The sequence below is a fragment of the Pygocentrus nattereri genome, chromosome 17 (genome assembly GCF_015220715.1).
Source record: "Pygocentrus nattereri isolate fPygNat1 chromosome 17, fPygNat1.pri, whole genome shotgun sequence".
Classification (NCBI taxonomy): domain Eukaryota; kingdom Metazoa; phylum Chordata; class Actinopteri; order Characiformes; family Serrasalmidae; genus Pygocentrus; species Pygocentrus nattereri.
The window spans coordinates 5,970,983-5,992,540 of NC_051227.1; the positions used below are offsets into that span (position 1 = coordinate 5,970,983).

General features: G+C 40.1%; 1 protein-coding gene across 4 annotated transcripts in view; it reads right to left on the reverse strand.

Moving 5' to 3' along the window:
• Positions 1–8,524: 8,524 nt before the first annotated feature.
• The window catches only part of fat3a (FAT atypical cadherin 3a), a 228,981-nt gene continuing 215,947 nt past the window's right edge, over positions 8,525–21,558 (reverse strand). For 2 of the 4 annotated variants that reach the window (XM_037546774.1, XM_037546773.1), the window contains 3 exons: positions 20,337–20,396; positions 14,839–14,874; positions 8,525–13,488 (listed from right to left, as the gene is read on the reverse strand). In XM_037546774.1, the coding sequence (XP_037402671.1) occupies positions 12,989–13,488; positions 14,839–14,874; positions 20,337–20,396 (596 nt within the window). In that variant the 3' untranslated portion in view covers positions 8,525–12,988. The remainder of the gene's footprint in view (positions 13,489–14,838; positions 14,875–20,336; positions 20,397–21,558) is intronic. The other 2 variants (XM_037546775.1, XM_037546776.1) reach the window with 1 other exon arrangement.

The following is a 21,558-nucleotide window of genomic DNA, read 5'->3' on the forward strand; positions in this document are numbered from 1 at the left end:
CTATGCAATCTCACAAATGCTGGAAGTGGAATGAGCCGCACTGAAGAGCTCAGAGACTTTAAATGTGGTGCTGTCATTGGATGCCACCTCTGCCACAAGCCAGTCTGGGAAACTTCTGCCCTGCTGCATCTGCCCTAGACAACTGTAAGTGCTATTATTGTAGAATGGAAGCATTTTAGAGTGAAAACAGCTCAGCCGTGAAGTATTAGACCACGCTAATTCACAAAGTGGGGCTGCTGGGTGTCTATCCTCTGTTGAAGCAACATCAGCACAAGAACTGAGCATCAGGGGCTTCATGAAATGGGTCTCCATGGCTGAGCAGCTGCACACAAGAATAAGATCACGATGCACAATGCCAAGTGTCGACTGGAGGGGAGTAAAGCACACTGGACTCTGGAGCAGTGGAAACGTGTTCTCTGGACTGATGAATCAGCTTCACTATCTGGTAGCCTGATGGATGAATCTGGGTTTAATGAATGAAGAATGCTACCTTCCAGAATGCAGAGCGCCAACAGTAAAGTCTGGTGAAAGGTGATGTTAATGCAGCAGCACAAAGACATTTCACTCAGTTATACACTTCCAGCTTTGTGTCAGCAGTTTGGTGAAGACCCTTGAGCGCCTGAGCACAAAGCAGCTCCATAAAGACATGGCGTGACCAGTTTGGTAAGAAAGAACTCCGTTGGCCTGCACAGAGCCCTGACCTCAACCCTACTGAACACCTTTGGGATGAACTGGAATGGAGATTGTGAGCCAGGCCCTCTCATCCAACATCAGTGTCTGACATCACAAATGCTCTTTTAACTGAATGGATGCAAATTCCCCCAGACTCACTCTAAAATCTTGTAGAAAGCGTCCCAGAAAGGTGGAGGCTGTTATAGCCACAAAAGGGGGCAACTCTATATTAATGCACATGGTTTTGGAATTGGACATCCAACAAGGTCATATAAAAATGTGATTACTGCTCATGTAGACCCAGAGTTTCCCCATTATCTGTTTACCCAAGGGCATGTAAACATACGGAATCTTACTGGCAAAATATGATTTTCTGCAGTTTTCAGATTATTAAATGGATGTAAACATATTCAGTGTTGTGTAAACCTGGAGAGTATGGGAATCATGTTTTTTGATTGAAAATGGTTCAATTCCAATGCACAAACATCAACAGCTACAGCGCTATCACCCTGTCAGGTCCAAGAGCTATTTTCTCCGTATCCAAAGCCCTGACATATGAGGTTTAAATACTAAGACTATTCTATACTGTGGTTTTTGTTCTAATTATTGTCTAATCACTTTCAAAAAATAAACAAAAATAAAAGAAAGTAGAACAAAAGACTCCAGCTGCTGAGTTCTTTGGAAGAACCTCAAGAACCAGTTTTTCGCTCTTTGATGGTCAGCTTGCCTTCTTCTTTTACTATGTGAGCAATTTTTCTGGCCTCTCCAAGCCCCAGGTGCATTCCAGTGTCCAAAACCCCCTTACATAAACAATCAAGGCCTGTTCCTGGGCAAGTGGATTGATCTACGTCATTTACACAAACAACCCAACGCCTGTCCTTAGTGACAGGATTCATCAACTTCATTTATATGGCAATAACTTATTTTAGTCATTTTAAAGTGGCAATTTTTGAGGGAACTCTTACTAAAACTCTGCAACCCCCTGACTGTAGCACCATTAATATACACAGTAAACAGTAATGGCCCTAATACGAAGCCCTGAGGAGCTCAAAGAACTGAGCCTGCACACCACAAACAGTGTTAAATTGGCCCCTATCAGCAAGATAGGCATGGAAGTGGCTGGAGGGTGTTTGATCTAATCCAGGAACGCAGAGCCTGTTCAATAATAATAAGCGGTCAACCGTAGCAAGGGCCATAGAAGAATCAATAAAGAGGAGAATACGAAGCAGGCCATTATCACAAGAACATTATTCTGACACCCCGACTGGCTTTTTCATCGGGCAGGCTTCCAAGCCTCCACACAACAGAGAGTTTCAGAAAAAGGTGTTCAATTGAAAACACACCCACACTTACCACACACACCATACCACATGCACATAGCCATGTGCAATAGTTTAGGCACCCCTCAAATTCTATGCATGGTTGACTTTCTAAGTGACACTGCCTGTATAGAGAACACATTCCTGTTTTCTGTTTCTGTTATTTACACAATTACTGTTTATTTGCTGAATTCAACAGATGGGGGAAAGAAATAAACCTTAAAATGTGTCCTGTGCAAAACTTGTGGCAAATCTTTTTATGTATAATTTTTTCCAAAATATTTAATTCAGTAAAAATAATGAATTAATAAATAAACACCCACACGCATACACGCACACACACACACACACACACACACACACACACACACACACACACACAGTCCAGCACATTTTAATGCACAATTACTATTTTTTGGCTGAATTTCATGTACTGGGCAAAAAAGAGAAAGCTTGAAATGTGTCGATTGGATTATAACTTTTGGCCAATGAAGACAACATAACCAACTTAAAATCAGACAGCAGAGACAAGAACAACAACAACAAAAAAACAACACAACAAAAAAAGCTAAACTGAACTATCTTAGGCTAAAGCATACTGCCACAGCAGGCATGAACATTTTATTGTGTGTGTATATATATATATATATATATATATACTCAGTACTGTGAGAAAGTCTTAGGCACCCAAGACACATTTTCAAAATCTATTTATTTCTGTAGTATGTGTTTATTTGCTGAGAAAAGTGTTAATATTTGAATAAACTATATATATATAATAAATAGTGATTTTATGGATGTTAATGTGTTTTTTATCCATTTTCAAACCCAGTAATTATATGTAGTTAAAAAGGAGCTCCTGGTTTGAACAATCAGTGATATAATTGATGATATTAACAAGTCTCTGTAGCAGCTGTGAAGGTGTCATGGGAAAATATGGACCCAAGAAATTCTTGTTACTTTTTATTGTTTTTATGTTTATTTGAATTATGAATATGACTTTATTCTAATGTATATTGTGATAAACTCACTGCTGAGGTCAGTTGTTTAAAAATTTGCTTAGATGCCTTAAACTTTCACACAGTACTGTATATATATATATATATATATATATATATATATATATATATATATATATATATATATATCGGATACAGGATCTCATTTCTATAGCTGCGCAGTTACATCTGGATCAAAGCCTGGCATTAGTTGATTCAATCATATATTTGGCCCAACGAAGACAACATAACCAAGTTAAAATTGGACAGCAAAAAAACTTAAAACCAACATTTATATTTGTTTTTGGGTTTGGAAAAAACTCTGGAGCTTCATACATTGGACAAACACAATGAGGACAACATAAGTAAGTACAAATCAGAGTGCTGAGATGTTGAGGAAAAAATACAACACAACAAAATAAAAAGCTTAAACCGAATCACATTAGGCTAAAGCGTACTGCCACTGCAGGCATGAAGAACGTTTATGGAGCACTGATGTCTGATCTTCAATGACAATTGTGTTAAATGTTGATTTAGTTGATGCTGGGAAGGCTCAGATAGTGATACTGTGGTCCAGAATGAGAGGAAGTTAAGTGGCGCTGAGAGACGAGTGTGTTTAAAACTACAGCGAATCTGACATCTGACTGTGTTCTGTCATGAAGGGTGAGGAGCAGCGATGGCTGATAAAGAACACATCTGACATCAGCTTAACACTCGCCCCATCACTGATCCCTGATGAGGGAAACAGATGAATAAACCATAACCGGAGGGGAAAAAAGGAAAAACATCCCGGAGCTGTCAGGATGAAGCTCAGAGAGGAAGAGGATGAAACTGTAACACCCATCTCAAAACACACCAAACGTGGACGGATAACAGGGGATAGAGTCTCACTTTAAACTTCTCTCACAGAACAGCCTCGATCAGACAGGACGGCCGAGAGACACAGAGGGAGAGAGAGGGAGAAAGAGAGAGTGAGAGAGAAAGAGAGAGGAGAGGGAGAGGGAGAAAGAGAGAGTGAGAGAGGAGAGGGAAAGAGAGAGAGAGAGAAAGAGAGAGGAGAGGGAGAGAGAGAAAGGAAGAGAGACAGAGAGATAGAGAGAAGAGGTATATTTATACATCTCTCTCTCTCTCTCTCTCTCTCTCTCTGATGTGCTGATATAAGCTCGCTCGCCCATATGCTGAGTCTGAGTGACCATAAAAGGCGATGTTGCCTTTATTGTCATATGTATCTTCCTGACCCGTCCTTGGATCCTGCTTTCTTAACTTCCTTCTTGCTTCACTTTCTATCACTGCATCTGTCTTTTCCTCTCCATCACCTCCTTCCATCCTCTTCCACTGCTCGTTGTTTTCCTGTTGTTCAAACCTCTCTCTCTTTTTCTCTGCACTGCGCCGATGGCTACACAGCTCGAGAAATCTGCTGAGTAGCTTAAAGACTTAAACCTGGAGGAGAAGATGAGAGAGAGAGAGAGAGAGAGAGAGAGAGAGAGAGAGAGAGAGAGAGAGAGAGAGAGAGAATAGGAACAGAGTAAAAGAGAGAGAGAAACAGTGAGACATAAGGAGAGACAATAGGAACTGAGAGAGAGGGAGTGTGAGAGAGACAGACAGAGAGAGGTTTGTGAACTCTAATACTCAAACCACAAGACAGAAACGTGTACTGAAGGAAGCTTAATCAATGTGTGTGTGTATGTATTTGAGCCAAAAAAACAGATTACCCAGAGAACTGTTAGATTACCCAGAGAAATGTTAGATTACCCAGAGAACTGTTAGATTACCCAGCGAACTGTTAGATTACTCAGAGAACTGTTAGATCACTCAGAGAACTGTTAGATTATTCTGAGAACTGTTGGATTACCCAGAGAACTGTTAGATTACCCAGAGAACTGTTAGATTACCCAGCGAACTGTTAGATTACTCAGAGAACTGTTTAGATTACCCAGAGAACTGTTAGATTACCCAGAGAACTGTTAGATTACCCAGCGAACTGTTAGATTACTCAGAGAACTGTTTAGATTACCCAGAGAGCTGTTAGATTACCCAGAGAACTGTTAGATTACCCAGAGAACTGTTAGATTACCCAGAGAACTGTTAGATTACTCAGAGAACTGTTAGATTACCCAGCGAACTGTTAGATCACTCAGAGAACTGTTAGATTATTCTGAGAACTGTTGGATTACCCAGAGAACTGTTAGATTACCCAGAGAACTGTTAGATTACCCAGCGAACTGTTAGATTACTCAGAGAACTGTTTAGATTACCCAGAGAACTGTTAGATTACCCAGCGAACTGTTAGATCACTCAGAGAACTGTTAGATTATTCTGAGAACTGTTGGATTACCCAGAGAACTGTTAGATTACCCAGGGAGCTGTTAGATTACCCAGGGAGCTGTTTAGATTACCCAGAGAACTGTTAGATTACCCAGAGAACTGTTAGATTACAGAGAGAATTGTTACATCAGACAACTGGAGGACAAGAGTCTTTTTTTTTTTGCTCATCTTTACAATTATTCTCTTCAGCCACCCACCCACTAAACCAGCAAACAAGCAAGCCAACAAAGAAACAAACAAGCATACATTATTATCCCTCTGTCAGTCAAAATGATAAGAAAGACAGATAGAAAAAGATACAAAGGCTTATATTTGATTCTAATTTACTTTACAGGTTTTTGATGATAACACACTTCATCTAAGGTCAGATTCAGAGGTCAGATTTTCAAAAGAAGTGGCCAGACAACTGTGAACAATCAACACGTGACGAACAAAGAAAACAGGAGAAGTTACAAAACATGCAATGCCTTAAGACATCAAGATGGAAGGTGCTGGCGATTTCTAAAAGAAAACCATTTTTGCCCATGTCGGAGAATGCTTCGGAACAGTTGAGGTCTAGCATGACCTTGTCTGCACGTTCTGTCTGACGGCAGTGGATCAAACAGCAGACTCTGTGAGACATCATTAAACAGAAGTCAAATTAAACCCTCTGCAGTCTAGAGTCATTGCTGTTGTTTTGCCATACACGCAAATTCCATTGTTACAAAGTAATCTTTGAAGTTTTATTTATTTGACTGTTTGACCATTACACTGTGTGGACATTTCGTAAGGAATGGTCCAATGGAAAAACAGTAAAGCAAAACTATTCCTAGTGCTAGTACATTCCTAGTACAGCAGATCTGAGGACCTGCCAATCCAAAAGAGCAGACCAAGTGACTGATAACCCTCTCAGGTTGATGGTGCCATATGCAACATCAAAGGTTGTCAACGATAAAAAAATACATATCTCGGGAATGCTGCATGCTAGAGATGTACTTTTATTTTGCCTGGAGGGGTAGCATCTAATTGGTTGAAGTCAGGAACGCAGCCTCTGATTGATCAGCGAGTCAGGAACACAGTCTCTCATTAGTTGACAAGTCAGGAACACAGCCTCTGATTTGTCAACAAGTCAGAAACACAGCATCTGATTGGTTGACAAGTCAGGAACACAGTCTCTAATTGGGCGACAATGTCAGGAATCCAGGTTCTGATTGGTCGACGATGTCAGGAATAAGGCCTCCGATTTGTCGGCAAGTCAGGAACAGGGCACCTGATTGGTTGACAAGTCAGGAAAATAGCCTCTGATTGGTTAACAGACTTAACTCGAGGCATTAGTGGATGGCTAACAGCCATGCTAACAACAAAACAAACTTTTCAACATAGAAAAACATAAAGTAATATTCATCAAAGACATTCAGAGTCAATTTATTTTACAAGGTCTCCAAAAAGACAAGCAGTTCAAGGCTGATCGAACGATAGACTACAGCTGTTGTGGACCACAAAGCTGAAGTCAGCCACCTTTGCCACCTTCCCGTTCCACTTTCAGTGTCAACTGCTGCTACTATTTAAGGTGGAATGGGACAATTTGAAGTTGATTGTTTTACCGACTGTACCCCACGCTGCTGGAGATGCGTAATGTGACCGATTGGATGCAGCACAGCGTGGTAATATTAGCAGATAACAGCTCGAGGTGAAGTTCATTTCAAGTTCATTGAAAACGTCAATTTCAAACCTTGAATAACTAGAGAACGTGAACTGGCATCTTCACAGATCGAACCATCATATCGAATTTCCATTTCTGGCTGCTAACACCTTTTAAATGATTCGCAAACTTTAGTCTTCCAATCAACAAGGGTTGGATCAGGTCAAAATGTGCTTCTAATTTTCAGGCTTTAGATATTCAGTGCAGGATATTGACCTTCCACCTCATCTTCCTCCAAAATCACAGTGATGCTGAAGGAACTAATGAGCCTTCAGACCTGGAGAGACAAAAGGTCTGATTATACACATTTCCTCAGGTGTTTTAGCAGTTTCTATCGATCTTCTCTTCTAAAATATACACAAACTCACGACTGAAAACATTTCAAGATGTTGGTTCAAGCACACTCCTAAAAAACATGGTTCTCCAAGGGTTCTTTAGTAAAGACTGGCTTTATATAGAACTATAAACATTCAACATCCACTTCTATGCTTAAACGGTTCTTTGCATGGTGAAATTGTTCTTCAGATTGATGGAGAATGTTTAGTACATACAGTTCAGTTTAGCACCAAAAAGGGTTCTGCTTTAGTTAGAGGCTTGACATTGTAACAAGCAGAACCCTTTGGTGTTACATGGCAATATGTAGCTTGTAAAAAATGATCATGTGATTAATATATGAGATTTTAAACATTTCACCAGTACACTTTCAAAAAAGATGGTTCTTCAAGGGTTCTTTAGTGAAGGCAAATGTTCTATTTAGAACCATGAACACTCAAAGAACCATTTGCTTCCTTTGCATCATGAATTAGTTCTTCAGATTGATGGAGAATGTGTTGTGTATGGTTCTATATAGAACCTTTTTGAAAAGGGTTCTATACAGCAATGTCAAGCTTGTATACAATAGAAGAACGCTTTGTGCCATCATTTTCAACAAGATTCTGTGTAGAACCATATACGACACATTCTCCTTCAGTCTTAAGAACCATTTCACTGTGCAAAGGACCATTTAAGCATGGAATGGCTCTATACAGAGTTCATGGTTCTTAACAGAATCATTCTCTATACTAGAGAACCCTTGAAGAACTATCTTTTTAGTGTCTAGTCAGTAAATGGTTCAAATCATGTTTAATAATCATAAAATAATTTATTATATAATTTTTTTTTTTTTCAAACATATGTAGCTATTCATGGCCAAACGGGCTCTAATATTGTTATGATCTAAAGCATTTAACTATAGCAGAACCCTTTTTGCTAGGTTAAACCATGGACAACACATTCTCCATCAATCTGAAGAACAATTTCACCATGCAAAGAACTGTTTAAGCATAAAATGCTTCTATACAGAACTCATGTTTCTAAATAGAACCATTCTCTTTACTAGAGAACCCTGGAAGAACCATATTTTTTAAGAGTGTAGTGTAAAGGGTTTGTTTTTGGAATTTAAGGAAGTCTGCAGTCCTGCTTCATCATCCAAAAGGGTCCACACAGAGACAGAAATACACACACACACACACACAGACATAAAACACATATTTAACTTCATCAAGATTATTTTTAATTTCGGCATTGATTAAAAAACAAAAATCAGCAGTTAAAAAAAGGCATTTTTATACACTTCAATTTAGATTAGAGCCACTTTAATACTGACAAGATGGACAGAACGAAATAAACAAGGGAGCAATAAAAAAAAGCATTTTCTCTGCAGCGAGAAAGCAGAAAGTCCAGACTGATTCTTTCCTTCGATGCAAAAGGTGAAGAAAACAAATTGAAGCAGATATGATGAAAAACCTCAGCTATTCTACAGAGATAAAAAACAAAAAAACAAAATGAAAAACAGCAACAAAACAACGTAAAACAGTGATACACACAGCCGGTGAGCCCAGACGAGTGTGTGTATGTGTGAGTGTTACAAAGTATGGCCACATACTCAAGTATGTGTGTGCGAGAGATTTTTGACCAACTCTTCCCGAATTCAGAACCCCTGCAATCACCACAATTTGATATCTACAAAATCTGCATTTGAACAACCTATAGCTATTTACACTGTACAAAAACAACTTAGAATTCAAACTTACATCTCGCAAAACAAACGTCTCCAGACAGAACAGACAGACAGAAATCACCCCAAAAGTGTGGACCCAAATGAATGAACATGTGTTTATCATTTTAAAGATTTTTTGTCTAAATGAATGTTTAAGCCTACATAACAATTTCTTTCCAAAATGATCTTTGCTATTTTTGGTCACTTCATAGCCCCATATACATTACTTCACTGTTTAATTCTATAGATAATAATTAATTAAACAAATAATGTGGGAGATACAAAGTAAGTAATTACATTTACTTCCAAAACAAAAAATTAAGGTGAACACTATTTTTTTATAATGAACTTCTGTCAAGTAGCTTTCACTTAAAATTGTAGCAAAATTTTACAATTGGAAAATGTTGAAAAAGTCTATAAATTTACTTCCAAAATGAAAAAAAAATGTGATTTTTTTTGTAATGCACTTCCATCAAAAAGCTTTCACTTAAATTTTTTGTGAAAGTTTACAATTGGATAATGTTGAAAAAATGAACACATTTACTTCCAAAACAAAACAAAAAAAAAAAATGTGAAAACCATTTGTTTTGTAATGTACTTCCATCAAGTAGCTTTCACTTAAAATTGTAGCAAAATTTTACAATTGGAAAATGTTGAAAATGGCATTATGTTCAGTAGACCTTCCACACCACTATGTCTTCCGTCTTAAAGGTTAATTAGTGGAACATGTGTCCTCGTTAAAGCATTTAAGTCAATCATTTGTGTTGTTGGTAAACTTTATTTGGCAGATTATTTCTGATTGGAGTGTTATTTAAATTGAACTTTTTTTTTTCTCATAAAGATTCATAATTTTTCATTAAAGATATTCTGATCTAAATGCTTATGTTTATAAGCTTTAAATTTGTCAAACAGTGAAGCCTACAGCGGTTTCTTTCCAAAATTCATATCTGAATTTTTGATGTAATACATTTTTTTTCTATTTGCAAACAGTGGTTGATATTTATACATACATTTATTTCTGAAACAAATAATTTCAATGTAAAAAATATATTTTTTGAATGCCTTCCAATCAAGGAGATTTCACTTCGAATTTTAGCGGAATGTTACAATTGAAAATTGTAAAAAAGTTGATTACTGGAACGTCTTTGAGCCAATCAGGTGTGCTGTTGGTAGGCGGGGTCTAAACAACCTTATTTGACATAAGGACACCATTTCTGATTGGAGTTTTATAGTTCTGATGACATCATTGTTATTCTAAGAAGTGAAAAAGTAAAACTGGAGAGTAGGTGTGTGCAAACGTTCAACTGCTAATGTAGGTTCCCCAAGAATTGGACTGGACAGCTTTCTCCTACTTTCTCTTCGGCACTACAGCATCAGTTTTCTTTCTCCATCAGTTTTCTGACGTGGCATTTCCCTCTCAAACTTGCTTTTTGTTGCTTTCATGTGAAAACTTCATACCTTGTTTTTTAAGTTTATGGAAAATACCAAGTGTGAGCATTTTATGATGGATGGATAAATAACAATAGTCCAAAATGACTTGGGATAAAATCTCATTACACTGAAGGGGATTTCCTCCAATTCTTAACAATTTCTACATCTTGAGATAAACGATCATTTATGTGAAATGGTTGATTGTAAAGACTCAGATTCCTTTACAGAGGTGGTGATAGGAATTAGGGGTCACCATGACTGCAACGCAAATATAGACATTTTATTTACCATCCAGAACCAGCAGAGAACCTACACGAGTCTTCTGAGTTTATATGAAATGTTGATGATGGGAAAATGGTGGAAAATCTGAAATACTGATGCTTGTAACTCTCCACAATTAATATTTGGGAAACATACATTTTAGGCCAGTAGGAACTTTCTGTGAGGAGCTTTTAGAGGTGGACGTCTGGGTCCTATCACCACCACTGTGAACAGTTCTCACGCGGTGAGTTTCTCTAGAACAGAGCGTTTCACACCAAACCACTCTGAACAAATTTTGTATCTAATCTTAACTTAAGGAGAAATTTAGAAAATTGGTGGAATTCCCCCGTATATACATGAAAGTTTAGACGGGTTTCAGTTCTTTTTCTTTGTTCCTTTCTTAAGACAGCAACATTGTGCTTTCTATTAGTCCTCTCTCTCTTTCTTTCTCTCTCTCTCTCTCCCCCTCTCTCACTCTGTCAGTCTTGGACGGCAGATTCAAACGTCCTGGTCTGTCGGAACAGCAGTGTGTGTGTGTGTGTGTGTGTGTGTGTGTGTGTTTGAGTGTGTGTGTAAACGGCTGCTCTCTGAACTGTGTGCTGATATGACTCTCTGATACACACCTACTGCCCCAAACTGACAACACAAAACACAATAAAACAAAAGCAGTGCGAGATGAATTTAGACAATATCTGAATATCGCACTGACACACAAAGTCACGCTGCCCCTACACACACATACACACACACACACACACACACACACACACAGCATCTAAATGATCCTGGAGTTTGAGCAATAGAGCCATTTGTGGGGCAACAGTTAGACAGAGTAATGATTCACCCTGCAGGAGAGAGTGAGAGAGAGACAGAGAGAGAGACAGAGTCAGAGAGAGTGAGAGACAGAGAGAGCGAGAGAGAGACAGAGTCAGAGAGAGAGAGAGAGAGACAGAGAGAGAGAGAGAGAGACAGAGAGAGAGAGAGACAGAGAGACAGAGAGACAGAGAGACAGAGAGAGAGAGAGAGAGAGAGAGAGAGATCTATCAGTTTAGTGGTCTAAATATGAACCTTTAGCATTTGCAGGAAAAGTTCTGCTATTTGAGTGAAAAACACACACAAAGCAATAAAACACAGCGAATAAAAATCTCAGTTCGACCCTCAGTTGCATCTGTTACCGTCAGTAATAACAGAATCATCTGTCATCGTATATCTGAAATATTTCTGCCTCATAACTCCGTGAACAGAGCCAGGAAATTGTGTGGAAAGTGCAGATGCGAAACTTTCCGTTGTTTCTTGTGTTTTTAAGGCAAAAAGGAGACATTAAATGCGACGGCAGGGAACCTGCGAGGTCTTCTAAGCCTGCGGAGGCCTAACGAATTCTGGGGAAATAGCTAACCATAACATTTAGGGCAAATAACATTTATTTGTGAGTAATAGAACCATCATGGTTGTATTGTAGTAATACTTTTATTTCATTTTTCAAACTTTGGTTGTAAACAAAATAATTAAATTGTGGTTTGCTTGATGGAAAATGTATCCAATCAAGACAGCTTTTTCACTGATTAGGGCTTCAGGAGCCGGACAGAAGGCCTTACAAATTAGACTAGCTACTTACATAGTACTAGGAACTAGAAACCAAAAAAATAGTACTAGGAACCAACCAATCATATTCTGATTTATGACGCATGTAAAAATCACTCTAGTCCTTCTGGAAGTTCTAGATAACTGACTGTGAGTACAAGCCAGGTTTGGGTGAGTTGTTAGGAATGAAAAACAGTGGCAGCAGAATTATTTACTGAAACTGATAGATGCAAAAATACGCTAACGTCATACGAGCTTCAAACTAAGCTTTTCACTAACATACTATTGCAAATCCCACAGGTGTGCTATTAGTTTTCCCTTAGGGAATTTTTGAACTGACAAAGTAAGATGACGATGATGTTTGTGCCGTTTACGCTAACCTCTGATGATGAACACACACACACACACACACACACACACACACTTGCACACACAGGTACACGCACTCTGGGCAGCAGCGTTCAGTGGTCAGTGAGCAAGGTTTACAAAAAAACAAACAAACAAAAAAAGGGTAAACTTTCTGTCTGCCTTGTCTGTGAGAGACTTGCGGTCACTCCATTGGTCAGTTTGTGTGCTTGTTTTGTTTGACATTCTGTCTTTACAGGCTGTTCCAGACTTGTATGTCCATCTTTTGCAGCTAAGACAGTTTGCTGTGGTCAGCGAGTGTCCAGTTCGCTGCAAATCACACCTCAGTCTGTTGCGTGTGTGGCTGCATCTGTGCATTGTCCAGACTGTCCAGACTCCCTCCTGTCTCCGAATGCGTGAAAACGCAGTGGGCGGAGTCGTCCGAGGCTGAAGAGGATGTGTTGATTGACAGACGCTCGACTCCGCCCACAAAAGTGCTAAACTCCACCTCCCCTCCTGGCCCCAGAGGCAGCTGATGCGGAGGCAGATACTGGCTGGGGTGGAAGTGTGGGCGGGGCCTGAGCGTGGCCTCCCTGGACACGGGTCGGCTGACAGACGTGTCATCATAGTCTTCGGCGGGAAGGGGCGGAGCCAGCTGTTCCTGGGACATAAACTCCGTCTCCTGAGGGGGCGGGTAGTCGCTATCGATGTCGAAGCCGCCCAGGTAATAGTCAGACTCCAAGGCCACGCCCACTTCTCCGCCCTCATAGGTGGGCACCTCCTCAATGTCTGGCAGGCGGGTGCTGGGCAGCCAATCCGAAGTGTCCCAGTGGTATGCTGCGGACACAAAAACAAAAAGTTAGCAAGGGTCATGAGATGGAGGCCAGGGGGTCCGAGGGCAACATACATACACACACATATGGGGGTCCTCAGGATGCACATGCTGTTTGGGAACAAAACAAAGCATGCAGTGGTCAATAACGTGCAGCCATGAGGTCAGAGGGAAGTTCCAGCAAAAGTAAACAAAGTATATAGTATATGTCCAAAAGTATCCAGACAGCCCTTCTAATTAGAATTCAGCTAGTGTGCAGGGGAATTCCACCTAATTTTCAGAATTTCTTCATAATTCATTTATTCAGAGTGGGTTGATGTGAAATGCTTCAATTTTGGGGGGGGGCGCTATTTTGCCTTATAATACGCTGCATATATCCCTCAATCATAAATGGAAGAAAAATATATTTTGGATTAAAAAAGTAAAATTATCATAAAGAAAAATTCATTTTACATCATAAAACAATGTTCAGATTTCAGGCAGCATATTCATAACCATGTGAGGTGGCTTTGGATGTCTAATCCCTTCCCATTTGTTTACACCTTAACCCTTTAACTATGCAGAAAATTTGAAACATGGGTGGAATTCCCCTTTAATTGTGCATATACAGCTTGCATAATCTCCATAGAAAAGCATTCACCAATATAATGGGATGCTCTGGAGCAGCTGGAGCCTCCGGTCAACAGGCCCAATGTCAACCTTGGGCTAGAGGGGTCTAAAGCCCCCCAGCATTGGTGGGAGTGATGGAGCTTCATCCAATACCTTTGGGATGAGATGGAGTGACCCAGAACTGACCACCCAACATCAATACCTGAGCTCACTAATGCTCAAAGTCACTGCAGCACAAGAGGACAAACTCCCTATTAACATCCTTCATTTCAGACGTGTCCACATACTTTTGGACATATAGAGTGTAATGCAGGACATGCAGCAATGTGTGGAACACAGAAGCGCAGTGACGCACACACTAATCCTGACCGTCAGAGAACATCCAGAACAATCAAACAACAATCAAACAACAGGAAAAGCACGGAGTCAGCAAGAGAAAGAGAGAGAGAGAGAGAGAGAAAGAGAGAGACAAAGAAAGAGAAAGAGAGAGAGACAGACAGAAAGAGAGAGAGAGAGAGAGAGAGAGAGAGAGAAAGAGAGAGACAAAGAAAGAGAAAGAGAGAGAGAGACAGAAAAAGAAAGAGAGAGAGACAGAGCAGGTACTGTGTGAGTGTTGGGGGGTGAACAAAGAGCATCTGCCTGCTGGATGATGTGACATTTCCCAGAATGCAGCACCACATTCTGTCAGCAATACAGAGGGAAGAAGAAAGAGAGAGAGAGAGAAAGAGAGAGAGAGAGAGATTCACCTCGGCTGTAGGTCTGACCTTGGTCCATAACGGAAACTGGCAGTCAGAGGAGACAAACAGAGCTGTGGATCAGCGCAATATCTACTGCACTACTCAGCACTGAGTGTGTGTGTGTGTGTGTGTGGTGTATATATATGTGTGTTTGTGGAAAAGGTTTATGCCACATTGTAGGGACTAAAACTGCTTCCTTCACTTTGTATGTAAGCTGGGGTAAGTCTCAGAAGACTGAATGGAAGTCTATGTAAAGCCCTCACAATTCACAGAAGCATGACTGTTTGTGTATGTGTCGTGTGTATATACACACACACACACACACACACACATATATATATATATATATATATATATATGTGTGTGTGTGTGTGTGTGTGTGTGTGTGTGTGTAGAGCAGGTTTATGCCACATTGTGGGAGCCAAAACGCCAAAACTTGTTCATGCAGTATGTTGTGGGTTCTTCCTTGTGGGGACCACAAGCTGGGAAAAGTCTCAGGAAGATGAATGGGAGTCTATGTGTGTGTGTGTGTGTGTATGTGTGTGTGTTGTGTATGTGTGGCTTGTGTTTTTGTGTGAACCAGGTTTATGCCACATTGTGGGAACCAAAATCTGTTTATACACTATGTTATGGGGACCTTCCTGCCTCAAGCTGGTCCCCATAATGTAAATCATTAAATTTAAAGGTGAGGGTAAGGTTAGGGTTAGGATCAGGGTTAGGCTTAGTGTTGGGCTAGTTAGTTATGGTTAAGGTTTGGGTAAGTCTCAGAAAAGCAAATGAAAGTCTATGCAAAGTCCTCACAACTCACAGAAACAAGACTGTGTATGAATGTGTGTTTAAGACACAACTCAATGTTTTAGTTCAGGTTTGAGTTGTCTTTAAGAACGTCACTATCGATTATAATACTATTTATGAAATCTCACTTTTTTGACTCTCTATACAAACATACACACGAACCAAAACATTATGACCACCTGTCTAATATGCTGTTGGTCAAAACAGCTCTGACCTGCTGAGGCACGGACTCTACAAGACCTCTGAAGGTGTTCTGTGTGTGTTGTTATATGTGTGTTCTGTGTGTGTTGTTATATGTGTGTTAGATGTGAGTTATCAGTTGTGAGTTGGAGCGTCCACAGATCAGACTTGTTAATCCAGCACATCCCACAAGTGCTTGATCAGGTTGAGATCTGGGGAATTTAGAGGCCAGGGCAACACCTTGAACTCTTCTTCATCCTGATCGTACTTGATCTGGAACGATGCTTACATAGGTGTTTGTCAAATTGATGCCCATATGAATGCGCTGACCCAGGGTTTTCCAGCAGAACATCACCCATAGCATCACACTCCCTCCACCGGCTTGTCTTCATCCCACAGTGCATCCTGGTCCACCACCTCCCCAGGTGAACACAGCACCTGTACCTAGCTGTTCATGTTCATGATGTAAAAGAAAGCCGGACTCATCAGACAAGGTGATCTATCATACCAAGGTCCAGTTCTGATGCTCGTGTGCCCATTGTAGGTGGACAAGGGTCAGCATGGGTACTCTCACTGATCTGTAGCTGGGCAGCCCCATACACAGCAGGAGCCTGTTCTAATATATTGCCCCCATAACCATCACAAAAATTTCTGTGAATTGTGCCACAGCAGCCCTTCTGTCAGTTCCTACAAGACAACATCGATGAGCCTTGGGCTCTTTGATTCAAGGTTTGTCCCTCTTCGGTCCACTGTCAGTAGGTACTCAATACAGCTGACCAATGTCCTCACAAGCCTTGAAATTTTGGAGATGCTCTGACCAAGTTTTCTGACTATAACGATTCAGCCCTCACCGAAGTTGCTCAAGTCTACATGCCTGCCCATGTCTCCTGCTTCCAACACATCCATTATGACAACTGACTGTTTAAATACCATCTAATATGTCCAACGTTATCTGCTTCATCTGTGAATCACCATGATGTTTTATACAAAAACCCAATCACCATTTTTCTTGCTTTTGACTGAGGCTTGATATTTAATGGCCCAAATGAAGACCTAGTTCTAATACTCAAGATCTGCCACTACAGCTAGCTATCTAATATTTAGCTTATCTGCAATAGGGCTTCCACAGACTAGTCAACTAAATGATTTGTTGACTTTACCGCTCAGTCATGATATTTTAAGCATAATGTCGAGTCACTGATCACGTGATTATGACACTAACAATAGGGTCACTGTAGAGAAGACAACAGGTGAGGAGCTTGGTAATTTCAGGGTCCGTATCTCTGGTTTTCTGAAGACTAGCAATGCGATCCTCTTTGGAAAGGGGCATGTCGCACACTACTGACCTGTGGAGTTTGGCTTCATTTTAGCATTGATGTACAGTGATTCAAATATTAGTTATTGGATGTTATCATCTCCAGTTTCCTGAAGACTACAATAAAGAAGTTCTGGTTGGTTGGAGAGGGGGCATATAATCCTACAAATTTGAAATCATTTATTCTTATTTTTGCTGAGTACCAGCGCTCTAAATTCCTCAGGCTCTCCGAACCTCCGGGGCAGGTGGGCATCTCGCCTAGGGTGCGCCTAAGTTGGATACAAATTAACAAAATTTCAGGGTTCATATCTCCAGGTTCCCTGAAGGCTCGTTGGAAAAAGGAAGTCATCCTCTACTGTGGAGTTTGGCTACATCACAGTTGGGTTTTTAAAGTCGCTTGTTGCAAAGCATTCCCTTCTGTGGTTTTATTTCATGACGTCGATGATCATTTGACGTCGACTTGACTTTCCTCATGAGTCAATTTTTTAAAAATCTGAAGTCGTGCAAACCCTAATCAAAGCAGGCTAGTTTGTGTGTACGTGAGGGTCCTTTCCTCAGAGATTATGGCCCATTTGACCCCTCTGACCTTAGCAAATAAACATGACGCATCAGCCTTAAACACAGACTTGCACTCTAACAGTGTACCACAGAACCTGTATTCACCTGCACTGAGAGCCTTACGTGTCTCTGGAACTCTGAGGTACTGATATGTGTCGAGATTTTAGACTAGACACTGTAGAGCCATAAACGATTTTATTAAACAGAACCATAAACGGATAAACAGCCTTCGGATACACTGCAGCCTGGAAGTGCAGATAATGGAAAACAAGTGCTCTTCTTGGAATATTTATTTACAACCAACCTTCAGTCCTTTCAGCTTTGTGCTTTGTTTTTCATCCTAGAATTCGCAACGATTCTCAGGCGTTTTGGTACTGCTGATGACAACATAACGTTTCCAAAGCTTCACACTGGTTATTATGTGTTCTAACAGGGTTAGCATATTAAAATCATTTTATAAATGTATCTGTTCTGTTACAATAATTCATTGCATTATTTATTGTCTTATTTGCTCAATAGTTTTTTCTATAGTAGATAAGATTTTAGTTTGTTCCATTTTACATGCAATGCACTGTGTTAAATCTGTATGGGTGGACAAATTAAGCTTCATCAGAATGCCTTTGCCACTTTCAATTAATAAATAACATTATTTCAATCAAATCTTATTATGAAAATCATGTGATTTGCAAAGGCAGTGTGGAAAGAATTGCTATTAAAGCAGTTTAAAAGCTGTATTTGAACGAGAGAGCTACCATCACAGGTTCTTTCAGGCTTCAACCTGCACTACTACGGAGGCGCCGAACTAGGAAGAAAAATTATTAGCGTTAAAAAAATTGTAGCATTACTGATTCACTGCATTTACACGGCAACTTTGTGACAGCACTAAAATTGATACATCGCTGTCGGGAAAAAAAAAAAACAAAATCTCCAAAATGGTAACTTTGCAGTAGAAGGAAAAACATCCTCAACTTTTAATGGAAGTTAATGTAATCAGATTATTTTTCAAGATATTTTGGACCATTTCTGTTGGTCCATTCGTCATTAAAGTTTTAACGCAAATCAAAGAGTAACCAGAGTTTTCAAATTATGCCAAAAATGAAGGTGCAACGTTTTTGCACCATATTTATATTCCAAACTTTTAAACAGTAGCAGCAATATTTACATCCCTACTGACTGTAAACATTGTGCAACGTTGTGCGATTTCATAGCTGTGCTGTGCGCAAGATTCAAAATTCTATCATTTTTTCCAAATTTCAGTGCAAATAATTCAGAGTTGTCTGAATTATTCACAGTGGTGGTGATAGGAACCAGATATCAACCTCTAAAAGCTCCTCACATAAAGTTACTACATGGAATGGTTATGAATTCACTGCCTGTTGACTGAGACACTGTTTTATGATAGTTTTGAGAAGATTTTGGCCTTAAGGTCCATTCATGGTGGAGGGATACATAACATGGAGGTAGTTGTGAGGTAAAATAGTCCCGAAAGAAAACTTACGAATTCAGATTTTCCACTATTTTCCATCATCAACATTCCATATAAACCCAGAAGACCTGTGTAGTTTCACTGCTGGTTCTGGATGGGAAATCCAATGTCTATATTTGTGTTGTTGTCATGGTGACCCCTGGTTCCTATCACCACCACTCTAAAAACATCTGAACCATTTCAATCAAACCTCTCTGAATCTCTCTGTTTACATCTCACGCACAGTTATAGTGAAAGTTTGAAAAACTGGTGGTTGCAGTGCTGCGAGTGCAGTGTAACACTACGTCACTGTCTGGGTCAACTAAGAAAAGCTGAATCAGATCAGCTCCTCACACGGATAAATAAATAACGTGTCAGCTGATGCTTTTCTTTCCTACCGAGGCTCCAACTGGAGTCGCTTCTCCTTTTACTGTTTCGTCAGCGCTGATGATCTCCGGTTTAGACACCATGAAATTGGCTCGGTTTTTCCTCACACAGATTAAGCCCAGACTGTGCAGCGCTCAATCCCTACAGCGCTCATAATTCAGTTTGACACCCAAATTAATCTCAACTAACGCTCGGAAATTGCAAGCTGCAGCACTGCACATTATAGAGCTTTGATTGTTATGCTTGAAAAGGAATTGGCACAAACAGAAAAAAGTTCTGTCTTCCTGCTAGGAGCTACGCTGACCATCCACTGACCACTGGCCACTGTATTAGAAACCTCTCCCTTGCAGGTCCACCTTGGTAGGTGTTTCTAATTAAGTGGCCAGTGAGTGGAAGTACAAGGTGGGTGTTTCTAAGAAAGTGGCCAGTTAGTGGAAGCACAAAGTAGGTGTTTTCAGACGTTCCAGGCAGAACTGGACAGAGCAGACATTAATCCCAATGACTAAAACACGCACGCACACACACACACACACACACACACACACACACACACACACACACACACATATAAACTCCCACATGTGTACATGTGTGTGTGTGTGTGTGTGTGTGTGTGTGTGTGTGTGTGTGTGAGTCTGAGTGTGTGTGTAGGTGTACATGTGTGTGTGTATGTGTGTGCGTGAGTCTGAGTGTGTGTGTATGTGTACGTGTGTGTGTGTATGTGTGAGTGTGAGTGTGAAAGAAGAGCAGTGTGTAAAGTGTGGGAGGGTGGAATTGGTCAGTAATCCAACAGGTGGTGGTGAGTACCTTCATTTTCGATTGTGTCGACTGCGTCATTGACCAATCGAATGACCGTCACTATGGAAGCTTGGAGAGAGAAAGCAATGAAGACCGGTCAGAAACGTACACTCACACACCCACACACATACACACACCCACACACACCCACACACACCCACACACACATCCACACACACCCAAAGCTCTGACGATGACACAGGACTATTCCAACGCACCAGCATGAAAAAACATCACAACTCAGTCACAATGTAAATTCAGCTTGATCTCAGCTCCCATTGGTCCACTGCGAAAGCTTCTGTGTCCTGATTGGCTGATGATGAACCTAAGCTGTGATAAATGGAAGGCAGGCATGTCATCATTCCCAAAGTGCTGTGGAAAAATGCTGATTATGATGTTTTTACGCACACCTCTTATAATGAGAATCAAACATTCTGAGTATACCTGAAAATAATGGTGAAGTGTGAAAAAAAAAGCACACCTATAAACACACTCGTACGCACACACACACACACACACACACACACACACACACACACACACACACACACACACACACACAGTCCCTGCTTGTGTTGGGTTCACATTTGACGTCTATGTTTAAAATGAATGATGTAATTTTGTCTAATGAATTAGCAACAGTCCAGCTCTGAATACAGAATTTGGAAAACGACGTGGCTGAAAACGCTGTGCTGCTCCCAGACTGGACATCATTAGGCTAATAGCACATTTCTCTTGATATGTTACTACAAAAAGACACAACGCAGACTGCAAAGTGCAGAATAGCGCTATTTGCATCGCATCTGCTCAAACATATTGCTGCGGGACAAAACCTCATGTCTCCATTTTTGCTGTTTCTCATTTTTTGACATAATTTGAAAATGCCCGTTGCCCTTAATGATGTGTCAAAATTTCATGATGAATGGACCAACAGAAATGGTCCAAAATTACTTGGAAAAGATTTTTTATCTACCTGTAAGGTTACCTTTTTAGAGAGGTTTTGTTCCAACAGCAAAATTTTTAACAATCCTAATCAAATTACAGGTTTTTGTTCATTTTTTAAAGGGGACAAACGTAAATATGACATGTTATGACAATTTCATATTATTTGCTTTTATTTGTGTAAAAAAGGTATCAAATATAATTTGTTCAAAAATAAACAATAAGTTGCACATTGGGGATTTGTTAAGTGCGGTGCCCAAACTTTTGCAAATGAATTTGTTTTGAAATA